At 43.6% G+C, this 26867-nt stretch overlaps 1 protein-coding gene across 3 annotated transcripts in view; it reads right to left on the reverse strand.

Moving 5' to 3' along the window:
* Positions 1-26867, reverse strand: part of efl1 (elongation factor like GTPase 1) — a 111960-nt gene that overhangs the window by 51529 nt on the left and 33564 nt on the right. For all 3 annotated transcript variants that reach the window (XM_061735601.1, XM_061735610.1, XM_061735619.1), the window contains one exon: positions 7691-7848. In XM_061735601.1, the coding sequence (XP_061591585.1) occupies positions 7691-7848 (158 nt within the window). The remainder of the gene's footprint in view (positions 1-7690; positions 7849-26867) is intronic.

Below are 26867 nucleotides of genomic sequence, written 5' to 3' on the forward strand. Positions count from 1 at the left end.
TTCCGATCTCCGATCAAAGTCAATCGATCGGTGCATCTCTAGTACTCAGTCAAGGAGTTTTCCTCCAGAAGGCCTCTCTCAGCTGCTGTGGAGTTGTAAGCTCTGGACGCTACGTTGCAGAAGGCGTCTCGACACTGCTGCGCCAGCTCAGGTGTAAGTTTGGAGAGAAACTTTTCTTGAGTTTCGGTGTATCTTTTACCCTCAGCTCTCACTGGACCGTACTTGGACGTTCTTTGGGGCTGAGGCCTGGCAACTGGACAGAGAAGGTAGTGGTGTTGGCCTTTGCAAACCGGATTTCCACACAGATAGATTGTTTTCTTGCAGTCTTCGCCGGGGTGGAGTTGGCGGCATCTTTTGCAGGCACCAAGTTGTTGTGCTGCATACCTTCTCTCCGATGGCTTCAGGTTGGTCCTGAACTTCCTGCAGAAGTACAGTCTCTTTCTGTGCTTTGGGTCACCACAAAGTATGCAGCCTTCTGTTTCACTGCTGGACTTGGTCGTCTTTGTTCTGGCGTACTTTTGAAACTTCAGACGGGTGTCTTCCCTGCCGCCTTTAAAATGGCGGTGGTGAAGCCCCTTCTGAAGAAGAGTAATTTAGATCACAGCATTTTTAATAACTACAGACCTGTATCCAACTTACCCTTTTTAAGTAAGATTTTAGAAAAGCTGGTTTTCAACCAAGTAAATTATTTTTTAATAAGAAACAATATCTCAGAGAAATTTCAGTCTGGCTTTAGGATGAACCACAGCACCGAGACAGCCCTTTTAAAGATTTTAAATCACATCAGGTGCAATTTAGATAACCGCAAACTGACAGTCTTGGTTCTACTGGATCTTAGTGCCGCCTTCGATACAGTAGACCATCACATTTTATTAAACAGACTGAAGCACCTGGTGGGCCTCTCTGGTACTGTTTTTAACTGGTTCCGCTCCTATCTCACAGATCGATCTTTCTTTGTAAGTTTGGATACATGTTCCTCCAGAATGCATGAAATTAAGTGTGGGGTCCCCCAAGGGTCAATTTTAGGTCCGCTTCTTTTTAACCTTTACATGCTTCCCTTGGGGGACGTCAGCAGGAGACACGGCATCAGCTTCCACAGCTACGCTGACGACACACAGCTGTACATCGCTGTGTCTCCTGATGACACAGGGCCACTTGATGCCCTTTTTAACTGTATTTTAGATATTAAGTCATGGATGGCAGATAATTTCCTACAGCTCAACCAGGACAAAACAGAGGTTTTAGTTATTGGTCCTGAAGGCCGGAGAGAGAAACTTTTACCAAAACTACAAGATTTTAAACCTTCGCAACGTGTAAAGAACCTGGGTGTTATTTTTGACTCTGAGCTCACTTTTATTCCACACATAAAGAATATTACGAAAATAGGTTTTTACCATCTTAAGAACATAGCCAGAGTCCGCCCGTTTCTCTCTCAGGCCAGCACGGAGGTGCTGATGCATGCTTTTATCTCTAGTCGTTTAGATTATTGTAATGCCCTGCTCTCTGGTCTTCCTAAAAAGAGTATTAAGAACTTACAGCTATTACAGAACTCAGCCGCTCGCGTGCTGACGAGGACCAGAGGGCGGGAGCACATTACACCTGTTTTAAAATCGCTGCATTGGCTCCCCGTCCGTTTCAGGATTGATTTTAAGGTTCTTTTACTGGTTTTTAAGTGTCTTAACGGTCTTGGGCCATCTTATTTATCTGATCTGCTTTTACTGTATCAACCCTCACAGACCCTGAGGTCCTCTGGTACCGGCCTTTTAACCATTCCCCGAACCGCGACCAAAACCCACGGTGAGGCTGCATTCAGCCATTATGGCCCCTCTTTATGGAACAGCCTGCCAGAGAACCTCAGGGCCGCAGAGAATGTTGATATTTTTAAAAGGAGGCTCAAGACACACCTTTTTAGTTTGGCTTTTATCTGATCTCATTTACCTAGTGTTTTTAGCTATGTATTGTGTGTACTTCTTTAGCTCTTTTATCATCTCTAAAACTTTAATCCATTTTAGTGACTTTTTACTTTATGTTATTTATTATTCATCTTAAGTTTTATATATATTTCTCTAAAATTTTACACTTTTAGGCATTTTTTACTTTCTTTTAATCTTTTAGTTTTTAGCTCCAGTGTTTCCTCAGGGGGGTCGTTCACACTGGGAGGTGTGCCTGCTCCGCCCATGGGGGTGTCGTCATGGGGATCCCTCAGGCCTGGGTAGCTGGGGGGGGGCTCCACCTTCTGTGTGGGGTCTGCCCCGGTCTGTCCGGGTTGGGGGGGTCTCTGTGGGGATGCTTCTGGTGGTCGTGGTCGGTGATGCCTCTCGGTGTGGACGGCCACCCATAGGTAGTGTTTTCCTCACCTGGATCGTTAGTGCTAAGCCATGTCACCAGTCCACTTATTGTGTGTGTGTGTGTGTGGGTGTTGGCGTGTGAGTGTGTGCACAGGTATATGAGTGTGAGTGAGTGTGTGTGTACGCGTGGGGGGTGGGGTCGTATGGAATGTTTTAAATTGTGTTTTTTATTGTTATTTTATTCTGCATGTAAAGCACCATGTGTTGCATTTTATATTGTATGATTTGGCGCTATACAAATAAATAAAGTTTAATTTTAAGTTTAAGTTCATCCTCTCTCTACTGGGTTCGACAAAATCTTTTAGCTGATCTAGCTGCTCATAGATGGCTTCTTGTGACTTCAGGTATGTGAATAGCTTGTCGAAGCGGTTTTGGGTAAGAAACCGGTAAGAAACGTTTTTTAGTAAGTCTACTTAATAAACATGTTACAACCAGGAGTAAATATGCAATACGGTACAGGGGGGGTCAAACTATGGAATACATATTCCCATTTAGCAAAACAATGCTTCTCTGTACAAGGTTTTAAAGGATGTCTGAAACACCACTTACTTTTTGTTTTGTGAATGGAACTGCTCTGGCATAAGTAATGGATGTGCTGAAAAATGTTACCGTCTTGTGTAATCTCCTTGAAATTATTATTTTTTTGTTCATCTGGTTTGTTATTTAGTCGTTTATTTTTTTGTTTGTTTCTTAATTATTAAATTGTACTCGTTTTTCATTTATCCGATCATTTTTCTTTTGTGTAAATTATTTGTAATTTTCCTTTCATTTCTATCATCTATAGATTTCTAACTGATAATTTGTTTATTTTGATTTTATAAGTATGATATTAAATTTTATGTTAACTATAGGTGGAGGCGCCTGATAAGCTCTTTGAGTTTTCGCCTCTTCCTGCACTTTAAATTTTTAAAGTTGGTACTTTTATTTGTGTAATGTTTAACTGTGCAAATAAATAAATCTAAATCTAAAAATCTAAGAAGAAGAGATGGTCGGAGTTAGGCTACTCAATGTGATATGCCAGATGTGGTTTGTTAACACATTCAAAATCTAAAGTCTAGATAAATTAATACTGTTTCTACAGTAATTGCAATCATCCATGGAAAATTAATCATCAATCATATATATCAATCATATATATCATGGCCACGTATCCCAGCACCAAAATGTTGCAATTTCAAATTATTATTCTGGCAAGATCTGAAAATAATTCCCAACAACGAGGAAGCATCAAAATATTGATTTTTTTCACAGCACCGTCCAACAACCAAAATGTTACTTTTTCACATTTTTAAAACGTTACCGTTTTACATTATTCTGACGAGATCTGAAAAAAACGTTGCAACCACGAGCAAGCAAGTGATTATGTAAATTCACTGAGTGAATATTATGAAAGTAAAATATATATATTTCTATGCAGAAACTAACTCGAAATATTGATTTCTTTCACTCAAAAATTAAAAATGTCCACCATGTTTGTTGCTGTCACGGCCAGAATCTTAAAAGTCACGTGACTTGGATGCAAAATGAATAGGCAGAAAAATGTAACAGTTATACATTTCAAAATGTAACAGTTATACATTTCAAGGGCTAATATTGTAGCCCCTCTACGTTTTTGCACTTCGGACCAACGTAGGCAGGGTACGTTTTTATGTGAGACTGGGTTGCAAATGGGCGTACGCGTACCCCTGGGGGTACGTGAAGGCACTACAGGGGGTACGTGAGATTTTAAAATATACATATATTTAAAGTAGCATCCATGCAAAAATCCTTTAAAAATAAATATTTCATAAATAATTGAGGAAAATATAAGTCTAAATTCATAAAATTAATTTTATCTTCAGGAGTAGGCTATTCAACTTATTATCCTAAAACCCCAGAGTATCCCCCACACCAGGATGGTTCCACCTAACCTGTCAATCACCTGGCTTCACCTGTCAATCACTTGGATCAACGATGGAGTCGTGGTTGAAGCATAGCAGCAATATTTTTATGTTTAATAAATCAGTTACTGATGGCACAGTGCTCTGTTTTAGGTCTTTTTTTACAACCAAAAGAGCTTTGCGCTGGTTAGGGGGTACTTGGCTGAAAAAATATTTCACAGGGGGTACATCACTGAAAAAAGGTTGAGGACCACTGTCCTAAATCATATGTCCCACAGTAAAATCCTTGAAATCTTGTTCTTTGAATATAACTAATCTGTGACATAGGCCACGTCCATTTCTGCCTATAATTTGTTTTGCCATGTTGCTTAAAATATAAAATGTTTTCGCAAACTTGTTTGAGGGGTTTTTCCTGATCAATATCAAATGTCGGCTCATGAAACTAGAGGCCAAGCGGTAAAAACGATATTGGGCACATTTTTTAATTTTTGCTTCATAAAAAAGTTACACATTTTTAAACATTATACAAAAACTAGCAAAATCAATAATGGCTAATATCTTAACAATGACAGAAGATAATAACCTGAATTTTAATGACCCAGTCCCGACCTCAGCGCTGAACACCTGTGCCAATTTTGTAAAAAGTCCAACTCTAGGGGGCGCCATAAATGTGAGTAGTGTATATCTCAAAAACTGCTGGAGGGATTTACACCAAACCCAATATGCATCTTTTCCTAAAGATCATAAGACAAATTATGGAATATGGTTGTGATTGAGCGCCCCCCTATGGGGTTCTCTGTGCATGTTGGACTCCGGCAGGGCTGCCCTTTGTCACCGGTCCTGTTCATAGTTTTTATGGACAGGATTTCTAGGCGCAGCCAGGGGCCGGAGGGGATCCGGTTTGGAAACCACAGGATTTCGTCTCTGCTTTTTGCAGATGATGTTGTCCTGTTGGCTTCATCGGACCAGGACCTTCAGCATGTGCTGGAGCGGTTTGAGGCCGAGTGCGACGCGGCAGGGATGAGAATCAGCACCTCCAAAACCGAGGCCATGGTTCTCCATCGGGAAAGGGTGGCGTGCCTTCTCCGGGTGGGTGGAGAAGTCCTGCCTTCTCCGGGTGGGTGGAGAAGTCCTGCCTCAGGTGGAGGAGTTCAAGTAACTCGGGGTCTTGTTCACGAGTGAGGGAACGATGGAGAGGGAGATTGACTAACGGATCGGTGCAGCGTCCGCAGTTATGCGGTCGATCGAAACCTTAGAGCATCTTTTTTTCTCTTGTAGCTTAACCAGGACCTTTTGGGAAGCGTTCCAATACTGGATAACTTATAATGATCAAACCATTCCCATTCTTACATTTGAAAGTATTAAAGTTGGTTTAAAAGTGGAGGACAAAAAAATAGATTTTGGGATTAATAATTTAATTATATTGGCTAAATTTTTTATTCATAAATGTCGCTTTTTGAAAATTAATCCAATCTTTATTGCATATTTAAATGAAATAATTCAGTACAAAAAATATTTTAAATCTTGCACGATTCAAAAAGCCCAGCATCTTCAGAAGTATCTTTGTTCCCTAATTCCTGACTGATCACTTGTGTTTTTTCCTTCTTTTGGTTTATTTGTTTATTCCTTTTCTTTTCGCTGTGTATCTTCTTTGTTTTGTTTACTCATTGGTCGCTCAGTGCTCTTTGATGAAAATGTTTTGGAATGTAAAATGTGCCTTGTTTTTTTTGGAAATTCAATGAGAAAATAAAAAAAAGGATCAGCTGAAAAAAAATAATTTTAATTTCAGCTGTAGCGCTGTTAATATGCCACTTTATTAAGTTTTAATATTTTTTACAGGCGTAAAAGTAACCGTTAAGATCCCCAACCTGGGCTCAGTTTATCCAAATAACGCCTGTTAAGAAATTTGCTACGATGTTTCAGGGGGATATCTAGAGCCGCCGACTCGGGAGCTGATTTATGGTTCCGCGTTAAATCGACGCAGAGCCTACGGCGTAGGGTACGGCGTAGGGTACGGCGTAGGGTACGGCGTAGGGTACGGCGTAGGGTACGGCGTAGGGTACGGCGTAGGGTACGGCGTAGGGTACGGCGTAGGGTACGGCGTAGGGTACGGCGTAGGGTACGGCGTAGGGTACGGCATAGGGTACGGCATAGGGTACGGCATAGGGTACGGCATAGGGTACGGCATAGGGTACGGCATAGGGTACGGCATAGGGTACGGCATAGGGTACGGCATAGGGTACGGCATAGGGTACGGCATAGGGTACGGCGTAGATTACAGCATACGGCGCGTGTCGCCGCGTAACCTACGCCGTAGGCTCTGCGTTGGTGTAACGCGGAACCATAAATCAGCCTTTATTCTGGCGAGATCTGAAAAACGAGCGAGTGATTATGTACATTCACTGAGTGAATATTATGAAAGTAAAATATATATTTCTCGCTAGAAATGTAATCAAAACGCATTTTTATGCAGAAACTAACTCAAAATATTGATTTTATTCAGTAAAAAATAAGAAATGTCCGCCATGTTTTTTCATTTGATTCAGTCCGCAAATGATGACGTAAAGCATTCTGGGAAATTTCTCTAGACCTCGGTCGGCGAGTCAGCATCTGAAAACCCTCGCTCTGTAGGGCTAGATTGATGCTCCCTACCCCTCGATATGTCCATTCCCCCTAGATGAAAAGAGGAATTGGGACACCACTACCCTCACAGGAACGCACAAAATTTAGGGGTAGTGATGAAAAGTAGGACTAGGGGGGGGATTGGGACTGGGCCAAAGTGGTCTCCCCTCAGCCTGCCAACTCAGAGAAGGAGGAAAGCAACCAAATTCTGCAGTGTCTGTACAGCCGGAAGAGCCGTCCAGTGTGATGTGGATCTACGAGCCGTTCAGTTTCTGCTCCCGTCGTTACATAACGACGGGAGCCATGCGTGAAACCACAACAAACTCCGCCGGCCGGAGCTTCCGCCATTTTTTGGTAGCGGTGTATCACGCCACTCGTCAGGCAGCCAATCAGCACAGAGCCTCTTTATCATAGCCCCGCCCACTCAGAATCCTGCATAGATAATGAGGTTAGAAACGGGGAAGATAAAGACATGGCTTAGAGGCTGAATTTATTAAGCAAAAACAATCAAAAGCTTGTTTTTAAGACATTCAAGGCCTGTTTAAAATAGGTATTAGATGCCATAATAGGTCCCCTTTAATGAAAGCTAAAGGCGTATTCTAATTGTTCCTACCAGAAATCTATTATGGTGGCATATGAGGCAAAACCATAAAAACTCTGATATTGTCCAAATACTTCTGGACCATAGGTCTGGTTTGGTTTGGTTTCAATGAGTGCACCCAAATCCTGCTGGTTGCTGTCAGGGCTTTCAGTCAACAAGTTAACAATTCTTTACATAGCTAAGAAGAAAAAAATGTATACAAAAAAAAAAAAAAAGTGTTAATGAGAGATGAATCTTACCTGGACTGAATTCTTCAGATCGACATTCTGATGCAACAGTATGTGAGTGGGTAACCTCTTCATTGTTCTCTGCAGCCGTCTTCTCGCCAACAACCCTCTCAGCATGCCGTTGCCTTGCCAGTTCTCTACGCTTAGCAATCTCCTCCTGGTTTAAAGGCCTAAACTCATACAAGTTAAAATAAATTGCAAGAATTCCATCAGACATGAGTGGTGGGGCTGGAAAGTTAGTGATGGGTGGAGGTCTGCTACATAACACTCGGTACATGCACATGTTTACAAACTGATTTATTTGTTACACACACAGCCCCGGATGTAGACAACAGGTCCTGGAAGCAGATCTAGTGATTCATAAAAGAAATGAACGAGTTTCACGGCAATCATGTGTTATTTAGACGCTGCATCGTCTGTGTCCGCTGTGCCCCCATGCGCTACCATTATATGGAGAAGCGGCTCGCACAAAACTCCTAATATCTTCCGAAGGACTCCAAATGACACCAAACTTGCCTGGGTGAGTATACGACCATAAAAAATGCCAGAAATAAGGTCCAGGTTGTAAAAAATGGAACTTTCCCTTTAAAGTCTTCCTCTTCTTCCTCTGCCCAACTAAGGTGTATATATGGCTTTTAAAACATCTATTAGTTGGACTAAGGCAATAATTCAACTTGTTCTGAGTGCATGTAAACATTCTGACTGACCAAAAACACAAGTGCCAACAGGGATTTAGGCTAACGTTCTGGTTGGGGTAACCGGTTGTTGTTGAACTTGTGTTGGAGGTCAACATTAGTGCCTTATGCATCTCTGCCAGACAGCTGCAGCTCTTGTGTGAATTGAGGGTTTACATCCATCACTACAGCATAACATCACAACCGCCATATTCTCATTTACAGTACATACACCACACTACACAAAGCTCCAAATGCATAATCAAACACACCACATCCATCACTGTCATCTGTGATTTTAGTCCTCTCTGAAAGAATCAGTCTAAGGTCCCAACAAAGTTTATTAGATCAGACTGTCATGACGGCTGGGGAAGGACATATTCAGTCTGACATATGCACAAGGAATTTACATCTATAACAACTGCATATAAAAAAAGGGTTCTTTTTGCCAATCTTGGTACTAACATGCAATATATATGCAGGCAGGTGTCATCTCAAAAATGATATATTCGAAAGACGTCTTTAAGTGTTTACCACCTAGATGTCTGAAGTAATTTAATACCTGAACCCATATAGTACTGTATCTGAGTGAAGAAGAAAACTGTGCAGCATAATGCCATTGGACAATTAAATTAAATGAAATCCGATTTAAAATGAGTAAAAATGACCATGTAAACACCTAATTCCGAATGAAAATGGCCATTCCGAATTAAACTTAATTCCGGAGTAAGTGGCTGATTTATTCCGTTTAAAGTAGTCTGGTTTAAATCCGAATAGAAAAATTCCCAGATCATGTATACACTCATTCCTCTTTAAATTAATTCCGGTCTTTCTTTCTGCTCGTTCCCTCGCCCATCTGCTTGGCACGGCTCCACCCGCCTCGGCCCGTAGTGGAAAAGCACAAGACGGGGGCGTGGCGAGTAGAAGCGCGCTGAGTAGGTACTAGTGGAAAAGGGCCATAAATTTCACTGAGTCCGACACCGAGATGTTGTGGATGAGGTGGAGGCCAGGAAAAACCACATTATTTGGTGGTCACAGTAGTGGCATCACTAACAAAAATAAAGCGAGTGAGTGGCAGCACGTCATTGCTGCGCTAAACGCCGTGAGTGCCACGGACAGATCTGTGGCAGAAATAAAAAAAGAAGTGGTGCGATCTGAAGGTGGAGGCCAAGAGGAGAGTGGCCCGGTGTCGTACCAAAAAGTGATTGCGTGCCAGAATCTGATTTCTGGCCGCAGGAGCGCGCACAGCAGCCCATTGAGCGATAGCGCTGAAACGTCAGATTTTCAGATTATGAAGCTCAAGATGAGATCAAATCATATTTAAGCAGAAACAACTTTTCATTAACTGTATTTGGCCTTCAATCAATTTTTGGCAGGTAAAAAGACCCATTTTCAGGGGAGAAATCAGATTCTGGCAGGCAATCACTTTTTGGCACGACAACTGCACCGCGGCAGCAGCAGCAGCACCAGAGCGTCCCAAGTAGGGCTGCAACGATTTGTCGACAAAAATCAATAATCAAAATTGTCCACAATGAATTCCATTGTCGACAATTGTGTGTGAGTACTGCAGCACGCTGCTGGGATTCTATGTCTTCACCGGGGAGGACTGTACCAGCGCCTTCAAAGGCAAGGGAAAGGTAAATCCCCTTAAGAAGCTACAGCAGAATCCAAAACTCCAGAGTGCCTTCACACAGCTTGGTGAAGACTGGCTCGTCACAGATGAGCTGCAAAATGAGATGGAAAAATTCACCTGCATTATGTATGGCCAACCACAAATAACATCGGTTGATGCAGCACGAGCGAAGATGCTGAGGAAGATGGTTAGTAGCGAGAAGGTCCTGGACTCTAGGTCGAAAGTAGACCTCGAACGCCTGCCTCCTCCCAAAGCCTGTCTCATCCCCCATCTGCAATGGGCTAACTACAGGGTGGCATGCTATAAGAGAGCAGCCGAGGCAATAATCGGAAAGCCCAAAAGCATATGACCCGGGCATGGGCTGGGAGAAAACAGAGGAAGAGGTACTGGAACCCATATGGACAATGGACCCATCCTCCCTCCTACTCTTGTCGAGTTACTGGCTCAAAGAGCTGAGGTGGAAGAGCAGGCGGCTCTTGACATGGGAGCCGATGCTGTCAACAACAACACATCTGGTGATGAAGAGGACAACGAGTATAAGAATGATGAAGACTTAGAAATGGAAGAAATAGAGATAGAAGATCTCCTCAGTGATGGCGAATTTGACGATTAGTCACAAGTTAACTGCATCCTACACACATTTTTTGCCTTTTTATTTACGATTTTTGTTTTAAACAATCAGTGTGTAGTCAAATGTAATAAACAATTATTTTATTGTGTTCATTTTAACAGAGTTGCCTGGGTAAATATATTCATTTGTCTTTATAATGTGGTGTAACTTTTGTCCTAAACAACTTACAGAGGCGGTTGCTAGGGTGGTTTGCTAGGGTGGTTGCTAGGTTCTGAAAGGTGGTTGCTACGTGATGGCCTATCAGAGTTGGCTTGGAAAATGTATTCATTTGTCTCTGTAAGTTGTTTAGGACAAAAGTTGCACCACATACTATGTCGGTGTTTCAAGTTTTCTGGTCGGGGTTCGCAGTACAAGGATAAAAAATAAAGCCTTTGGGAGATGATTTCAGGTTGGCACCTGACAAATTCTGAAAGAAGACACTTTGATGATAACAAAAAGTAGATGACATAAATAATAGGGGTTACCCTTGAAACCCATTTTCCTTCTAGACCAAGGAGGTTTTAAGTTCTTTTAGGTGTGGTTGCTAGGGTGGTTGCTAGGGTAGTTAGGGTCTTAAATGTGGTTGCTAGGTGGTTGCTAGGTTGCTTTGGTCGTTGCTCGGTGGTTGCAGCAAAAATAAATGTGTTATTAGTCTCTGTGGCTTGTATGTATGATAGGATATGCTACTTTGCCAATCTCAAATTTCAATTTTCTGGTCTGGAGTTAGATGCAATTAAGTGTGAAAACGAAGCCTTTCAGACATTAGTTGATCTTGGCACTGACCAAATTCTGAAACTAGACATTTAAAGGATTAAAAAAAATCAGGTGGCATAAAAAAATCCGGGGGGTGCGCGTGGACCCCACTTTCCATCTAGACTACTAAGCCAAAGAGAAGAGACGGAGACTTGGGGGATTTCCATGAAAGTAGGATACGACGTCTTGCTAAAAGAGATGTGAAAGCCAATACTTCTGACTGTGTGGGGCTGATATGTGAGGAGTCAACAGAGAGTCCGAGTATTGCTAAGAGAGGGGCCATAACAACTTTTTTCCCCAGAACTTTAGACATGATCACAGAATAGTCACTCCAAAATTTCTGTAACCTAGGACAGGAGAAAAAAATGTGACTTAAATTGCAGGGAGAGCCCTGGCATCTGTCGCATAGGTCTGCAACATTCGGATATATTTCAGATAATCAGGATTTTGATAGGTGGGCTCTATGCAGCACCTTGAATTGAATAAGTTCAAGTCTAGCGCAAGGCGTGCTAGATCGTATGCTACGGATAGCTTTATCCCACAGCTCCCCTGTGAAGTCTAGGCCCAACTCCCGTCCCCAACCCTCCCGAGCTTTATCTACAGAATGACCATGAAATGTCATACACAGTGCATATATCCTAGATATCAGAGACTTTTGACTAAGTTTCATAGTTAGAAGATCATCCCACGGTTGGTTCGCAGGAAGGGAAGGGAAGCATGGAAACAGAGCAGAGGCACAGTGTCGAAGCTGGACGTAGCGAAACAAATGGGAGGCAGGCAAATTGAACTTTGACCTCAGATCTGAAAATGTGGAAAAGATACCATCCTTATACAGATCCGGGAAGTGCTTAATGCCCCGGCTGTACCAAATCATAAAAGTGGTGTCTATTAGTGATGGAGGGAACAGATGATTCTTAGTAACAGGTGTATAGGTGGATGGAGAAGCAAATTTAAAATGGCGCCTAAACTGTGACCAAATCTTAAGGGAGGAAAGCACCACAGGGCTATTTGTGAACTTAGAGGGATTCAATGGTAAAGAGGAGGAGAGTAGGGCCGTTACAGAGGATGAAGAGAGTGACTGAGCCTCCAATCTGCACCATAATAACTCAGGAGACTGAAGCCAATAAATTAGTTTGTGAATATGCGCTGACCAATAGTAAAGCAAAAGGTTTGGTAGTGCTAGACCCCCATTAAATTTAAATTTTTGGAGAAGCGAATACCTCACTCTGGGTGTCTTACCGGCCCATAAAAAGTTGGAAACAATTTGGTCAAGTGATTTAAAAAAAGATTTTGGTAGAAATAAAGGAGTGCATTGGAACAAAAAAATAAATTTAGGCAATACAGTAGGGGTGTCACGGTACACAAAAGTCACGGTTCGGTACGTACCTCGGTTTAGGGGTCACGGTTCGGTACGGGTTCGGTACAACGGGAAAAAAAATACAAAAAGTCCCAAATGTATAAGACAAGTTTTTTCTTCCTTTATTTTGATCATAGCATTTGAAAGTTAAAGTTTGTTCAATTGGCTACAAAACTAAAAAGCATCTCTTATTAAAGTGTAAAATAAATAGAATAAAACTTTTAACTTGTGCATTAGTGTTTTTAATTTTACCACAGACTGGTTTATGTGAGCGCGGGATGGGACATTGTAACGAGGCTCAAGCACTTTTAATAAAAACTTGAACCCGGGCTCCTCTACTGCTGCATATGGGCAGAGCCGTCTGGGGGCGGAGTATTCTCCATGGGCCTTATGATAGTCATTTTAACGTTCAACAACACCTCATCCTACCCATCAAACAACATTTATTCTCACTTTTATTGAGCCACACACACACACACACACACACAAGGGATGAACGATATACCGTTATCGTATCTATATCGAGATATGAACATTCAAGACATTAATAACGGAAAAGCAACGATATAAACGATATATTTCCGCTCGCCCTGCTTGTACAGCTCAAGCAGTCTCCATAAACATTACTTTTAAGATTGCTCTTGAACGCACCACTACGGCCAGCCAACCACAAAGCTTATTTCATGCTTGCTGTTGATCGACAGCTGAAGCCAACCAATGACAAACATAGGAGGGAGGGAGGGAGGGAGGGAGGGAGACGTGAGACGCACACAGCCACACACACAGGAGAGCGGAGAAGAGCGGAGAAATCCAAACGGAAGAAAGGAGACATGAGTGCGGAGGATAATGCGGCCGGTGGCAGTGCAGAATCTAGTTTTTGCCAAAACATAAATCATCCTCCATTATTTGGAGGTATTTTGGATTTAGAAAGGATGATGTCGACCAGAGTGAGGTGTTGTGCAAGTCGTGCTTGGTGAAAATTGCGACGTGTATTTCGCAGCCATCTGTTTTTAGTTTTGAAATTACAAAATAAAAATAGAGAAATAAACCAAAATAATCCGTTCCCCATCTTTTGTTTTGATAATAAAAAATTAATTGATGTGTTTGAAAATCGAAATTGGGAATTAAAACAGCGAGTGGAAAACTCTTTTCTCTATTTCCTATTCGTTGGAGGATACTGAAAAACAAGGATTGGACAAATGGGGGGATTGCACATGTGCAGTAATAAATTAAGAAAGTTGTTTTTGGTTCTTTTGTTGATCAGATTGAAAGTTAACATTTTTAGATATTTAATTGTTGAAACAGAAAATAAATCAAATATGAAACCTGGGAGTGAAACATGAGTTTAATCTGTAATCTGTCTTCACTCCGTCATGAAACTGCAGTGATGTTGTGACAGTCCGTTCAGCTGCAGCGTCCAATCAATAACATGTACTGAACTCTAACTCTAACTGCATTGGTTATTTATCGTTAAAGCGGAGCTACAGTAAAATATTTTGATTATTATTTATTATTGAGTGACTTTATGTTAATGTTGATGACTGGCAGTGAGTTCTAATCAATAAAACTGCACTCTTTGATTTCTGATGTTTTTATTTTTCTGAAAAATGCTTGGATTTCACCGAACCGAAGTCATATCGTATTGATATCGAGATATCTGGCATGAATATCGAGATATGAAATTTTGTCCATATCGTTCAGCCCTAACACACACACACACACACACACACACACACACACACACACACACACACACACACACACACACACACACACACACACACACACACACACACACACACACACACACACACACACACACACACACACACACACACACACGGCACTGAAAACTCAGATAGTCACGGACTTGCTCAGTTCCATCTTTGATACAGCTTAAATACAAAAAAAAACCATAACTGGTCTAAAATTACACAATCTATTTAGATAGATAGACACAGCGGTCTATTAACATCATTTCTGAGCTCTATAATAGAGAATAGACTCGGCGGTCTCGTTGAAAACAACACGAAGCTCATTCAAATACGCAGCTGGTCAAGAATACCACAACATTATAAAGAAATTATTTAAGAAGGTTACACTGACTCACCAACGGTAGTTGACTCTTCCATAACCCAAAATAATCCAGGTAACGTGGAAAACGGGGTAACATTCAGAACTTTGTACAAATTTAGTCCTCTTTTAAACTTTAGCGCTAATCTCCTTCACGGCAAATTTGCTGTGACTGTTAAGGCTGATTTATGGTACCGCGTTACACCAACGCAGTGCCTACGGCGAAGGTTGCGCGTCGCCGCATAACCTCGCCGTAGACTGCGCCGTACCCTATGGCGTATGCTCTGCGTCGATTTAACGTAGAACCATAAATCAGGCTTTACACCCAATCCGCGTTGGCTCACGGCCCCGATGCGTTCAGGACAGTTGCAAATTAAGAATTAGAACATTTTATCGTTATTATAGCCTACAATTTATGATGATCTATGAATTGCACATATATTTATTGATATGCACAGACTAGCACACATTTAGGTCTGTAATGGAACGTGACTGTTGATATTTATAAGGGGGAAAAAAAACGATGATTGATTATTTATTTTATTTTTTTTAACTCAGTCAGACGTATTCGCCGTATGACTGCGTGCACCGAACCGTGACGCCCGTACCGTGACGGGACGAATACAAATACCGTTACACCCCTACAATACAGTCATTTTCACCGTGTTAATTCTTCCTATCAGCGACAATGGTAGGGAGTTCCACCTCTGTAAGTCCGCCTTCACTCGAGTTACCAGTGAGGAAAAATTAGCGGTGAAAAGAGAGGGCAGGGTGCGGGTCACATTAATCCCTAAGTATCTAAAGCCCGACGGGCTGAGTTTAAAGGGGATATCAGATTGTTTGAGTAGTAAAGCAGAAGTGTTTATGGGGAAGCATTCACACTTGTGAAGATTAACCTTATAGCCGGAGAAGGATCCATAATTCTTCAACAGAGATAATATTGGTGCAATGCGGGTTAAAGGGTCAGATACATATAAAAGGAGGTCGTCTGCATAAAGTGACACTTGAGTTCCACATTGGACCTAGAGATGCCGCGAAATAGAGGAAGAGTTCTTAAAGCAATTGAAAGTGGTTCGACGGATAGAGCGAAAAGCAAAGGGGAGAGAGGGCAGCCCTGTCTCGTGCCACGTGATAATGTAAAATAAGTGGAGTAGTTGTCATTGGTGTGAATGCTGGCCTGAGGGGAAGTGTAAAGAAGTCTAATCCAAGATATAAACCTGTGTCCAAATCCAAATTTATGAAGTGTTGCAAAAAGATAGTTAAATTCGACACGATCAAACGCTTTCTCAGCATCAATCGCGATAACAACTTCAGGGAGTGGAGAAGAATCTTTAGAGAAAATCACATTTAGAAGTGTACGAACATTATAAAAGAGCTGGCGTCCCTTGATGAAACCATTCTGCTCCTCAGATATGATGCTAGGAAGGATTTGACTATAAAGCTAAATACAAAACCAAAAACAAAATTAGCTCCTGCAGAGTTAAAACCTTAAAAAAAAAAAAAAAAAATATGAGGCATATAAGAACAACAATCAACACCAACAATTAAATTAAGGAGATCTTTGGCCTGTAGAAGAATGATATATACATATATGCACTCGCACACCCACACAGACACTCACACACATACACACAAATTAAACAAGAGACAGGGGTGTGTGCATATTTCTAATCAAGGCATCATACCAGAGAAATGATTAGGCCTTCAATTTTAAACAGTGCTGTACCCATTGATAGTTAGAAAAAAAAAAAAATTACGACTTAGGTCCCATTTTATGAATTGACTCACTCACCAAGGGCCAGAAACCCGCATGGACAGCAAGCTGGATAAATCGTCCCAGAAAACTAGCTGGTAGTCACTTTTTTTATTTTCTTGATGAATGCCAAGGCTTCATCTGGCGACGTGAAGTCCCGTTGCTGGCCGTTATGGGTTACACGCAGCCGGGCGGGATACAGCAATCCAAACCGGATCCCTTCAATCTCCCGCAGCTGACGGCGCACATCATAAAAGGCAGCGCGCGCCCGCGCTGTCTTGGCGGTGTGGTCCGGGAAGACGGAGATGGTCATATTCCGAACCTTTATCCGCTGCCACTCTCTCGCCTTTCTGAGGATGTCAGCACAGTCCGTGTAATAATGAAGCTTGGCCACTATAGCGCGGGCCGGTCACTCGGCTTGGGCTTTGCCATGAGAGTGCGGTGAGCTCTGTCAATCAGCGGCTCCGCGTCAAGGGCGAAGGCTTCTGATAACAGCTTGGACACACCGGCTGCAGATGAAGAATCAGGATCCTCCTCCGGGACACCAATAATCCGTATGTTCTGACGACGAGATCTTGACTCCAAATCCTCGCATCTGTCTTCCAGCCTCACACATTCTTTCGACAAGTGATCAACTTTTTTCTGGAGAGCAACGATGTCGTCTGAACAGTTGGAGAGAGAGTGCTCCATCCCCGTAACTGTAGCTGTGAGTCCCGCAACGTCCGCTTTCATGGAGGAAATACTGCCAGAAAGATCCGCTTTAAGGGAAAGCAGCTCGGACTTAATTGACGTTAAATTGCCACTCAATGCTGCTTGTAGGTCTGTCTTAAATATAGCCGCAACATCATTGCGAAGAGCGGAGAGCAGTTCGGTCTTGAGCTGGCTGAACTCCGTGGCGGGAGCCGGCGCGGCGCAGGTGTCCGGGGGAGGAGAATCACCGCGGGGCGAGGAGACACCGTGAGCAGCAGGCCGCGGGTTAGCTGGAGGGTTGTTCCCCGCTTTAATGGACTTTGGAGGCATTTCCGTGGTAAGTAGTCAATGTAACCGCGTTGAAAATAAGTTAGTTATGTTGGGGTCGCCCATATGCCCATGTGAACTCTGAACTTATAAAATGTATGAACACTTTGTGAATGTGTATATTCAACTTTGAAACGGCTCAGCTGAAAATCTGCTGTAATGTGCCTCCAAAAATGGCCGCCTGGCATGAACTACAACCCCCAGCATGCCTTGCGTGGGGGGGGGTGGCGCCTACAAGCGGCGCGCATCCAATCGCAATGAGGCACCGATGACGTCACCGCAGCGCGCGTAGGATCAAAACGCAGCGCTGCACGTTCATCTGTCTCTTTTTTTCCTTCATTCAACTGGTGGGTCACCACCAGTTGAATGACCAAAGACCCGGCAGGAACCCCTGATCGGCACCCGGAGACCCGAGGAAGCGTGAGGTTTTGAGACCTGGGTGTATGAGTTTAACTGGGAGTGTTACAGAGCTAAATCTGTGTTCAGAGCTGAGATTACATCAGCATCATTATCAGGACTGTTGTCATTAATTTGTAGTCACTACTTTCTGCTAGTCATTCATGTTTTAAAGCGCCGTTTCGCCAGTTGATCACGGTTTAAACACCGGGATCACGATCCGTTCTAATTGCACGTGGCGTGGTTACAGTTCCGCCATCTTTAAAATACCACAGGAGCCCGGCTCCTTTAAACTGCAATATTTTAAACCGTACATGTTCGTGATATCATTTTTATTATTGCTTTGATTTCTTTTTTTTCATTCCATGCATTTAACTTTCATTTCATTTTTATTGATTGTTGTTTTCCTAGTTAATTAATTGTTTTATAATACTTAAGTTCTGCCATCAGGTTTATTTGGGGTGTTGCGTTTATCATCTTTTGACACCTGTATGTAAATAAATCCTGATGTTGTTATTTCATGCAAGATTTGGTCACAAATTGATGTGTTTAAGCAGAGCCTAGTGTTCGGATATCACGCTTTCAACTGTTATCTTGTAAGTGGTAGTAGGATTTGCTGTTATGCAGGATAATTCAAATCATATGAGACTGATTTTCTGCTGTTTAGTTATCACAATTCCTCCGGAGTAAGGCCCGGCGGTGGTGCCCCGACGAGAATTATTATCATTTTGATAATACGATTTGATAAATAGTCAACTTTATTAATTATTAATAATTATTAATAATATTCATTAATAGCCTTGGATAACTAATCAGCTTAGCTACCTGAGTTGCACAACAGTTAAAACCAAAGCCGTGGGAGTGATGCAAAAAGTGCCAATAAATTAAGAATTAAATTAACTCTGCAGGAGCTCCGCTAAACGCGTCTCACCCCATGTATCGCTAAGCCGGAAGCCTAATTTGTTTTATTCTAAACTTTGTTTATTTTATGTTATTTATTGGTATTATTTGCCACTCATAGCCACTCATAGCTACTCTCGTTGCTATAACCTCAATCACATAATTGATGCAGCGCGAAAGGTGAGATAGCTTGTGTGATGATGACAATGATGGATTTGCATCTAACTTTCAGTCAGGGACCTATGAACTGTGATGAAGCATTTTGACAGCACGTGGCCCCTGCAGGGACAACGACGCCTTGCAGATTGCCCCAGCCTCATACCCCCGATTGACGCATTGTCATGCAAGTTCCAGTTTCCTGAAACCCCTGCAGGAGACGACACCTTGGAAGTTGCCTCAAACAGACTTGGAACACTAGAGCACCCCATGGGGTGACTTGGAACTTAGTGACAGTCATGCCAAATGCCCGATGGGGACATTTGGCCACAGATCACATCCAACTGTAAATTACTTTTCGTCTGTGACCTATTGTCTCACACAAGTTCTGGCGTCTTGAATCCCTGCCGAGATGGCACCGTGGGAGTGGCTTTGACTTCAAGCCCCTGCAGAGACTAGGACCATATATGGACTTCCTGACTACTCAGGGGTAGTCCCAAACCTGAAAGTTCACACCTGACTGTCTCTCACTTGGCTTGTTTATTCCTGTCTTTGTTGATTGAACTTTTGTATAAAAACCCTGTGGCCAAATCAATCTGGGTCAGCACACCGACCAAGACACTGCGTCTGCGTAGGTCTGCTCACCGCCCGCTGAAAAAAATCTCTCATCCCACAGCGGATTCCTGAACTGGACTTTGTATTATTCCTCAACAACTGTCAATTATCCATCAAACTCCACAATGATCATGTTAACATTAAATAAGATAGATTTGTCTGGACTTTTCTCTTGCAGGACGAGAGAAGACACTAAATCAATGCATCTTATTGTGCGCCGTGCGGGCATGAATTCTCAGAGTTTTGCGGGAGGGGCGGGAGTGTAACACACGTTGCAGGCGGTAATGGTCAGAAATGCAGCGGGAGCAGGATGAAGAAAACAGTCCCGCTATAGCAGGGCTCTAGTGCCATCTTTTTTGTGTTTATTATCATTTGCCACATAATTAATGCAACCTCATACTAAATTTTTTTTAAAATTACTAATTATCCGATTAGTCGACTAATCGTTTCAATAGTCAGTGACTAGTCGACTATTAAAATAGTCGTTAGTTGCAGCCCTAGTCCCAAGCGCATGGTGCAGCTGGAAGTAGCCGTGTCCTGACTGACGCTGTGCTTCAAACACAGAGGGACACGATCAGCGCTATTATATTACAAGTCTGATATGTGATGACATTAAAAGTATGACATGAATCTGGTTTCATTTCATCACCTCACCGCCTGCGTCGCCAGTTCCCCAGATCTTCAAAATGTTCATGTGCTAGGATCAAAGTTTGCGTAAAGATACGCACAGTTTCCTGTTAAGTTTTTTTTTTTTTAAATCCCAACCTTTGCGGAAAAGGTGGCGTGTGCATCTTTCAAGCCCTGTTTTGTGCGCACGCAAGCTTTATAAATGAGGCCCCTGAGTCTTTAGCTTGCTCTTTAAAGTAGGTCCAGACCTGCAGATCAGACAGTTTGGTAGGTCGTTCCACCATCAGGGAACAATGGAGGAGAAGAGTCTCATACTGATTTCACACCACGTTGTGGTGGAAGAACCAGCTCTGGATGAAGGAGTGAAGGTAGAGGGAATGTAGCTCTGGATGAATGAGTGAAGGTAGAGGGAGTGTAGCTCTGGATGAAGGTGTGAAGGTAGAGGGAGTGTAGCTCTGGATGAAGGAGTGAAGGTAGAGGGAGGGTAGCTCTGGATGAAGGAGTGAAGGTAGAGGGAGAGTAGCTCTGGATGAAGGAGTGAAGGTAGAGGGAGAGTAGCTCTGAATAAAGGAGTGAAGGTAGAGGGAATGCAGCTCTGGATGGAGTGAAGGTAGAGGGAGAGTAGCCCTGGATGAAGGAGTGAAGGTAGAGGGAGAGTAGGTCTGGATGAAGGACTGAAGGTAGAGGGAGAGTAGCTCTGGATGAAGGAGTGAAGGTAGAGGGAGTGTAGCTCTGGATGAAGGAGTGAAGGTAGAGGGAGAGTAGCTCTAGATGAAGGCGTGAAGGTAGAGGGAGTGTAGCTCTGGATGAAGGAGTAAAGGTAGAGGGAGTGTATCTCTGGATGAAGGAGTGAAGGTAGAGGGAGTGTATCTCTGGATGAAGGTGTGAAGGTAGAGGGAGTGTAGCTCTGGATGAAGGAGTGAAGGTAGAGGGAGTGTAGCTCTGGATGAAGGAGTGAAGGTAGAGGGAGTGTAGCTCTGGATGAAGGAGTGAAGGTAGAGGGAGAGTAGCTCTGGATGAAGGAGTGAAGGTAGAGGGAGTGTAGCTGGATTAAGGAGTGAAGGTAGAGGGAGTGTAGCTGGATTAAGGAGTGAAGGTAGAGGGAGAGTAGCTCTGGATGAAGGAGTGAAGTTAGAGGGAGTGTATCTCTGGATGAAGGTGTGAAGGTAGAGGGAGTGTAGCTCTGGATGAAGGAGTGAAGGTAGAGGGAGTGTAGCTCTGGATGAAGGAGTGAAGGTAGAGGGAGTGTAGCTCTGGATGAAGGAGTGAAGGTAGAGGGAGAGTAGCTCTAGATGAAGGCGTGAAGGTAGAGGGAGTGTAGCTCTGGATGAAGGAGTAAAGGTAGAGGGAGAGTAGCTCTGGATGAAGGAGTGAAGGTAGAGGGAGAGTAGCTCTGCATGAAGGAGTGAAGGTAGAGGGAGAGTAGCTCTGGATGAAAGAGTGAAGGTAGAGGGAGAGTAGCTCTGGATAAAGGAGTGAAGGTAGAGGGAGAGTAGCTCTGGATGAAGGAGTGAAGTTAGAGGGAGTGTATCTCTGGATGAAGGTGTGAAGGTAGAGGGAGTGTAGCTCTGGATGAAGGAGTGAAGGTAGAGGGAGTGTAGCTCTGGATGAAGGAGTGAAGGTAGAGGGAGTGTAGCTCTGGATGAAGGAGTGAAGGTAGAGGGAGAGTAGCTCTGGATGAAGGAGTGAAGGTAGAGGGAGTGTAGCTGGATTAAGGAGTGAAGGTAGAGGGAGTGTAGCTGGATTAAGGAGTGAAGGTAGAGGGAGTGTAGCTCTGGATGAAGGAGTGAAGGTAGAGGGGGAGTAGCTCTGGATGAAGGAGTGAAGGTAGAGGGAGAGTAGCTCTGGATGAAGGAGTGAAGGTAGAGGGAGTGTAGCTGGATTAAGGAGTGAAGGTAGAGGGAGTGTAGCTGGATTAAGGAGTGAAGGTAGAGGGAGTGTAGCTCTGGATGAAGGAGTGAAGGTAGAGGAAGAGTAGCTCTGGATGAAGGAGTGAAGGTAGAGGGAGTGTACCTCTGGATGAAGGAGTGAAGTTAGAGGGAGTGTATCTCTGGATGAAGGTGTGAAGGTAGAGGGAGTGTAGCTCTGGATGAAGGAGTGAAGGTAGAGGGAGAGTAGCTCTGGATGAAGAAGTGAAAGTAGAGGGAGAGTAACTCTGAATGAAGGAGTGAAGGTAGAGGGAGAGTAGCTCTGGATGAAGGAGTGAAGGTAGAGGGAGAGTAGCTCTGGATGAAGGAGTGAAGGTAGAGGGAGAGTATCTCTGGATAAAGGAGTGAAGGTAGAGGGAGAGTTTTGAACTTGATGCTGCAACAGGAAGCCAGTGCAGAGAGATTAGCGGTGGAGTGACATGAGCTCTCTTGGGCTGGTTGGAGACCAGACGTGCTGCTGCATTCTGGGTAATCTGTTCAATTCAATTCAATTTTATTTATATAGCGTCTAATACAACAGATGTTGTCTCTAGACGCTTTCCAGAAATCCATAACAAACATAAACATCAGCAGAGGTTTAACTGAGCAGAAAGGCCGACCAACAAGGAATTCAAGTAGTCAATGCATGACATGACCAGAGCCTGAACCAAGAGCTGTGTCGTTTGTGTGTCAGGTGGGATGTGATTTTCCTGAGGTTGTTAAGAGCGAATCGGCAGGACCGGGAAACCGAGGCAACATGGTCCTTAAAGGTCAGCTGGCTGTCTAACATGACATCAAGATTCCTAGCAGAAAATGTGGGCACAAGTGTGGTGGAATCCAGCCGCACGCTTATCTGAGGATGTAAGGAATGACTGGCTGGACATACAATAAGCTCAGTCTTGGACAGATTTAGCTGAAGGTGACAGTCCTTCATCCAAGCATGCGATCTGGACAGTCGTCCTTGCCATGATACTCTGAAGGATCTTCCTGCGAGGTACGACATGAACCACAGGAAGACATATCCTGAAATGCCAAGCTTTGAGTGTGGAGAGGAGGATGTGGTGGTTGACTGTGTCAAAGACAGCAGACAGGTCAAGCAGTATGAGGACTGAGGATAGACCAGCAGATCTGGCAGCCCGTAGTGACTCAGCAGTATGAGGACTGAGGATAGACCAGCAGATCTGGCAGCCCTTACTGACTCAGCAGTATGAGGACTGAGGATAGAGCAGCAGATCTGGCAGCCCTTACTGACTCAGCAGTATGAGGACTGAGGATAGACCAGCAGATCTGGCAGCCCTTACTGACTCAGCAGTATGAGGACTGAGGATAGACCAGCAGATCTGGCAGCCCGTAGTGACTCAGCAGTATGAGGACTGACAGGGCTCCAGACTAACTTTTTTCACTAGGAGCACGGTAGCCCCTAACTGAAAATTTTTAGGGGCACAATCAGAAATTATAGGAGCGCACATCGTTTATCGACACGCTAACCAAATTTTTACATTTCTACTACATTTCAGTGTATTAGTAAGTAAGTAAGTAAGTAAGTAAACTTTATTTATACAGCGTATACAATAGTAATACGTATTTCATAATAGATTCATGAATTACCACAATGTGCTGTTTCAAATGCAGTGTTACATTTTATTGTGCATTTTTAAAGATGCCGCAACATAAAGTAAACTGACAACACCATTGCTGTCATTATATATATAAAAAAACATACACTCACATGATAAAAAAGTGCTTGGTAACAAAGTGCTTAGTAACCTTTCAGCCATGAATTTAACTGTTAAACACAGTACTTAACAAATGTACAAATATTGGGGGTACTTTCCAATAACATTTCCCTACTTGTGTCTTTACTAAAACCCTGAACTTACACCAGTTGACCAAATTCACTGCCTTCACTCAAATAACTAAGGATCTTACCAAGAAATATTCTTATTTCTAACCTAAAAATGCCATTACACCTGACAACACACATCACTTAAAAGGTTAGGTGTTTTTCCCACGTGTTAAAATTTAACTTTCATTTGTGTCAAGCGAATTTTAAGTTCTAGTTACGTTTTAAGTTAGAGTTTTGGCAGTGTTCAAAATAAAATTATGAGACCTGCTGCATTGGAGCACATTTTCTTTTAGTTAAAACTGTAGCGGGGACAGATGTTTAGAGGAACCTATGTATGTACCGGGTGAAGGCTGATTTATGGTTCCGCGTTACAACAACGCAGAGCCTACGCCGTAGGCTACGGCGTAGGCTCTGCGTTGATTTAAGGCAGAACCATAATTCAGGCTTTAGGGGAACATATCGGAGAACAACCAGAAGAATATAGAGTGGATAAAAATAAAAGTTAAGCACCTACCTGACCTACATGTGTCTCCCGTCTGGGCCATTGCAGACTCATTGCCTGAGCATGATGTTACTAAAACCAAACATACCCACATCTCTTTCTTCTAAAAAAAGCTGTGCGCGGCGGTAGCGCGTTGTGTCGCATTAAATGTAGTCCGGGCGTAATACCTGCTTTGAGCTGGTGAAATTAAACGAAAAAAATAAATAAATATATAGATCCCCCGACTCATTCCCTTTCACACTCATTGGCCTGCAAATATGCGGGTTCATTGACGCACCCCTTCCACGTTTAACGTGTAAAAAAAAAAAAACCCTGGCAAATTTACTGGTCGCACGTGTGCGAGTGGACATGAAATTCAGTCGCACATACTCAAATTTTGGTCGCAAAATGCGAGCATTTGGTCGCAGTCTGGAGCCCTGACTGAGGACAGACCAGCAGATCTGGCAGCCCTTACTGACTCAGCAGTATGAGGACTAAGGATAGACCAGCAGATCTGGCAGCCCTTACTGACTCAGCAGTATGAGGACTGAGGATAGACCAGCAGATCTGGCAGCCCTTACTGACTCAGCAGTATGAGGACTGAGGATAGACCAGCAGATCTGGCAGCCCGTAGTGACTCAGCAGTATGAGGACAGACCAGCAGACCTGGCAGCCCGTAGTGACTCAGCAGTATGAGGACTGAGGACAGACCAGCAGATCTGGCAGCCCTTACTGACTCAGCAGTATGAGGACTGAGGATAGACCAGCAGATCTGGCAGCCCGTAGTGACTCAGCAGTATGAGGACAGACCAGCAGACCTGGCAGCCCGTAGTGACTCAGCAGTATGAGGACAGACCAGCAGATCTGGCAGCCCGTAGTGACTCAGCAGTATGAGGACTGAGGACAGACCAGCAGATCTGGCAGCCCGTAGTGACTCAGCAGTATGAGGACTGAGGACAGACCAGCGGATCTGGCCGTAGTGACTTAATAACTGACAGAAGAGCAGTTTCAGTTGAGTGGCCTGAAGCCAGACTGATGTGGATCATACAGACAGTCGTGAAGGAACTGTGAGACCTGACTGAAGACGGCACGTTCTAGAAGTTTAGACATGAGCGGCAGCAGTTAGACCGGCCAGTAGTTTTCTACTAGGGTTGAGTGTGGGTTTATTCAGCAGTGGGGTGACCCAAGCTTGTTTGAAGACAGAGGGAAAGATGCCAGAAGTAAGAGAGGAGTTGATATGTGGGTTATTTCCGGTTTGACTATCGGTAAAATGCTCTTCAGGATGTCGGTAGGAACAGGATCGAGAGGACAGGTTGTTGGTTTTGAGTTTAGAGAGCGGAAGGAGCAGATAGAGGCGCCAGACAACCCAGCAGGTGGTGTAGAGTGAGAGTTAAACGCCATGAACAGTTGTCAGGAGTTGGGAGAATTTTGCATTTTGTTCTGGTAAAAGGAAACCTTGCCAGCCTTTAAGCTGGATGTGAAAGATGACAGTTTTTGTTGGTACTCAGACAAGTCAGTGTGCTCTCTGGATTTGCTCCACTTTCTTTCTGCAGAGTTCTCAGAGTTCAGCTCTGTGGTCCCTCAGAACCTCTGTGAGCCATGGAACGGGAGGTTTCTGTCCAGCTGGTTTGGACACCAGAGGACAGAGTTCATCCAGAGAGGAGGTGAGTGATGAACAGAGTGTTTCTGTAGCCTCATTAACAGATAGTGTGGAAAAGTCTGAGAGGGAAGGGAGGTTAGAGCAGACCCCATCAAACAGCAGTGTAGGGCTGAGAGATCGTAGGTTTCTGCAGTAGGAAACCATCTTTGGAGTCAGCTGATTGACATGAGGAAGAGAGATGGAAAATGTAACCAGGAAATGATCTGAGAGTTGCAGTGGTGTGACACACAGGTCAGCTGTAGTGCAGTTTCTGGTCAGCACCAGGTCAAGGATGTGACCAGCTTTGTGTGTTGGAGGAGTCTGGACCCGTGTATGATTGAAAGAGTGGATGAGAGCCAGAAACTCATTTGTCTGTGTTTTGCCGATGTGAATGTTCATGTCTCCCAGTACAATTAGTGGAGAACCATCATCAGGAACGTCAGAGAGAATCATGTCCATTTCAGAGATGAACTCATCTATGTTGCCTCCTGGAGGGCGGTATATGACCAGAATGTAAGCAGTGAAGGGCTTAGAGATCTTTACTGTGTGATATTCAAGTGATGAGCAGTTAACAATGGGACAGATGGAGGTGAAAATCCACATTTTGGACATTAGAAAGCCTGTACAACCTCCTCGTCCAGCGGAGCCAAGTGTTTGAGTGAATTCTGCATCTACCGAAAGAGCAGCTGGTGTAGTCGTTTCTTCTGGGCGGATCCAGGTCTCTGTCAGGGCTAGGACCTGAATGACTGAGG

The sequence above is a fragment of the Cololabis saira genome, chromosome 2 (genome assembly GCF_033807715.1).
Source record: "Cololabis saira isolate AMF1-May2022 chromosome 2, fColSai1.1, whole genome shotgun sequence".
In the NCBI taxonomy this organism is placed as follows: domain Eukaryota; kingdom Metazoa; phylum Chordata; class Actinopteri; order Beloniformes; family Belonidae; genus Cololabis; species Cololabis saira.